Raw genomic sequence first — 3,771 nt, 5'->3', positions numbered from 1 at the left:
TTACTATGTATGTTTTTATTTAAAAAATTTTAAAAAATGCCTATATATTTTTGTATTATTCTGTGCAAAACACAGATACATATACCAGCTAAATTTTAGAAAAAGAGATATCAATAAATATATTACTTTAATTAGTATGAATACTGTAAATTTTTAATTTACTTTTTTGTATCTCTCCGTCTTCATGATGATTTTATCGGCATCCCATTTTCAAAAATTGTTGTCTTTTAATTTATTCTTTTTTTGGATTTTAAGTTCCGTTGTTAATATAAAAAAAATTATAAATACAACGACACATTGTATAACTTTTTAGGAGTAAATAGCCAAAATAATTTATCAAATTTCACATACGTAATTCAAATTGATCTTCCAAAGTTTTGTCGAACCAAATTAGCACTTCGTTTTTTTAGAAATTAACGTCTCACTTTTTTTCTCATATATTTAAAATACAAAAATCCCTAAAAATCAGTATATTTAAATTAGAATAAAAATTCTCTAAAAATGAAAAACAAAACCCTAACAAACTAATCTAACAAATCAAAATTACCAACCCTATCAAAAAATGCTGTGTACTCTAACGGTTTCATATGATTGAGAATAGGAGACATATACTTTTGAAATGTTGTGCACAGTGCAATCAGTCTTAAATTAGAAACCCGGGAAGAGGAGAGGGGGGGGGGTTACGTTTAAACAAAATGGTCAGTTGGTCACATAGACTGCATTTGTTTTGAGAGACAGGAAAAAACATGACATGAGTATTCTTTTTCAATAAAATTAATTTTATTATATTTAAGCTTGTATAACAACATATTGAAAATTAGACAATAAAAGTAACTAACATTATGACATAATTATATGAGATGCTTCCAAGTTCAAACACATGTGTACACGATAACATAAAAAATTACAAACATAACACATCAAGCCTTGTACTATCATACCTAATTCTTTTATGACTTTATCTTAATGAAACCTCATCCGAAGGTGTTTATAGTTGTTTTTAGATGAAATTACAACCCAATCAATAATAGCATGTGTTATGCTGCTCAATGGAAAAGAATTTGATATATTTTTTACTAACAATTACAAACTTTGATATTGAATGATCTTTGCATAAAGAATTAAATTTAGACATCTTTTTCTAATTTTTCACTCATCTAATAATATATGAGCCATTTAGGACCTTATTTTAGAGGAAAAAAATTATTAAAAAATGACACAATCGCATATATGCAGAATTAAGTGCATTATATGGCCACGCTGCGGAGAACGACAGTTTCAATAGTAAGGCCAGGACCAAAGCCAAAAAGCACACCCCAATCAAGTCCTTCACCAGTGGTTTTAAGTCCTTCTTCAAGAGACTTCTTCCTCATCAAATCCATAATGAAGAACACACATGCACTTGACATATTACCATAATTGCTAAGCACATCTCTAGTAGCTTTCATTTTTTCTGGTTTCAAGTTCACCTTCTGTTCAACCTGGTCTAAAATTGCACGTCCACCAGGGTGTGCAATCCAAAATATTGAGTTATAATCAGATATGCCCAATGGATCAAAAGCTTTACTGAGTGCGTCATTGATATTTTGCGAAATAATATCAGGAACACTCTTGTTAAGATAGAATGTAAGCCCAACTTCACGAAGGAGACCACCGATGGCTCCATGGCTGCCAGGGACAAGTTTTTGATCAGTCGAAACAAGCTCAAAGATAGGCTTCTCAACCTCTGGCACAGGATCAGAACCAATGATAATCGCAGCAGCTCCATCAGCAAATAATGCTTGCCCTACAAGACTATCCATGTCTGTCTCACTGGGACCGCGGAAAGTGACCGCAGTATTCTCAGAACAAACGATAAGTACACGAGCATCCTTGTTGTTTTCAGCCAAGTCCTTAGCCAAACGAAGGACAGTGCCGCCAGCGAAGCAACCTTGGTGGTACATCATGTACCTCTTGACGCATGGGTCGAGCCCTAAGAGTACGATGAGTTCATAATCAACGCCAGGCAACGCAACGCCGCTGGTAGTGCAGAAGATCAAATGTGTGATCTTAGACATTGGCTGGCCCCATTCCTTGATGGCCTTGGTTGCAGCCTCTTTTCCAACCCTTGGTACCTCCCTGATCATCATGTCTTCTCTTGCATCCAACGACGGTGCCTTGTATGCGCACATGTTAGGGTTCTCTTTCAGTATCTCTTCTGTTAAGTACATATGTCTGTTCTTGATCTGTGTTCTCTCACCTGAAATAAAAATGTGTAATTCACATCCATCATTACCTTTGATAAAGTTGAGAAAATGTCTGTTTTAAGTAATATAAAAGTAAAACGATAATTTTTTTTGATAAATATTAAATAAATAAAGCTAAAACGCTTAATTAATAAAAATACATACAAATGCGCTGAAACTTCTTCTTAAGATCGGTCATGTGTTCGCTGTTGGTGACTCTAAAATAATAATCTGCATATGTACTTTGATCAACACAGTTTGGTGGATTTGCTGTGCCAATCGCGAGTACCGTTGCAGGACCTTCTGCCCTTTGAGCCTTGCGGATCTCACTAACAGCGACCATCTTTTCCTAGCTGTGTTCTTTGGGACAACAAAGCTTAGCTATGTTCTTTGGGAGAGCAAACTTTAGCTATGTGCTTTGTATTTTGGTGAAGACTTAGGCAGAGAGAAGGGGAATATTTATATGCATGAGTAGGGGCATATGTGGAATTAAATGGGGGAATTGGAACTTACATAGAAAACGTGCTAACTCAAAGTGTTGTAATGGTGACAATGATTATAATTTAATTAGTTAACTTCAAAAACGAAGTATTCTGACTTCTTGGTTGTTTAATTGTTTTGCTTTGACTTTGATTGATTGATTGGGCATGTATCATGTTACATATATTGTGTAGTTTTAGTGTTATTTAATTCATGATATTGTATGGATGGCGGACCAGATTGGCGGCTTATTTGTATAGAGATCTTTTCGTCTTGTGATTGATGTATGGGTCCATTTTTGGTGGTTGGTAGAATATAGTATTTGCTATTTCTTTTAATTTTTTCGTTTTTCTTTTTCTTTCTCTTTTTCTTTAATCAATGTGGGATAAACTCTTAAATAGAATTTAGTATTATGATAAATTAATTTTTGACTTGTCAAATTGTAAAATAAGTAAAAAACCAAAAACTTTGATTTGGTTTGTTAGGAATATTTTAGATTTGAGAATGTTTTATTTTTTGTAAAAAATAGAGTTTTTCTTTTTACTTGTTTTGTAAAAAATTTCCTCTTTTATCTCATGTATGCATCCAATCATATTATAGAAATCTTTTATGGGCTAATGGTCAAATTCGTCCCTGAAAGATCACTCATTCTTTAAATTAGTCCTTAAATGACTTTTTAAATCATATTAGTTCTTGAAAGATAAAACGTAACTAGTTTTAATATTTTGGATTTCACTAAATAAATATAGTAGTTATTTTAAATGCTTTAATCTTTTAGATCTCACTAAATAAATATAGTAGTTATTTTAGTTTCTAAAAAATAATATTAAAATTAGTACTATCAAAAATTTTTTAAATTTAATATTATGAAAAAAATAAAAAAAATTTATATAAAGACTAATTTGATTATTTCTTCAAATTATAGGGATAAAAATGACTTATGTCTGGACTTTCAGGAATTATTTTTATTATAAATAACTTTTTTACATATCAAGTGACACTCACGTAATCATGCCACGTGACACTTAACATGACACTTCATTAACTAATTAATGGAAAGACCAAT

General features: G+C 31.9%; 1 protein-coding gene across 1 annotated transcript; it reads right to left on the bottom strand.

Annotated features, from left to right (window-relative positions):
* LOC107638914 (stilbene synthase 3-like) lies at nt 1,041-2,674 on the bottom strand. Its single transcript, XM_016342312.2, has 2 exons — nt 2,391-2,674; nt 1,041-2,239 (listed from the first exon to the last, which is right to left on the bottom strand). Exons 1-2 carry the CDS (start codon nt 2,566-2,568, stop codon nt 1,248-1,250), a joined length of 1,170 nt encoding a protein of 389 aa, XP_016197798.1. The 5' UTR covers nt 2,569-2,674; the 3' UTR covers nt 1,041-1,247.

The sequence above is a fragment of the Arachis ipaensis genome, chromosome B04 (assembly GCF_000816755.2).
Source record: "Arachis ipaensis cultivar K30076 chromosome B04, Araip1.1, whole genome shotgun sequence".
Taxonomy (NCBI): Eukaryota; Viridiplantae; Streptophyta; class Magnoliopsida; order Fabales; family Fabaceae; genus Arachis; species Arachis ipaensis.
Note: the sequence above shows the minus strand (reverse complement) of the source record. Positions and strands in the feature narration are given on the sequence as shown.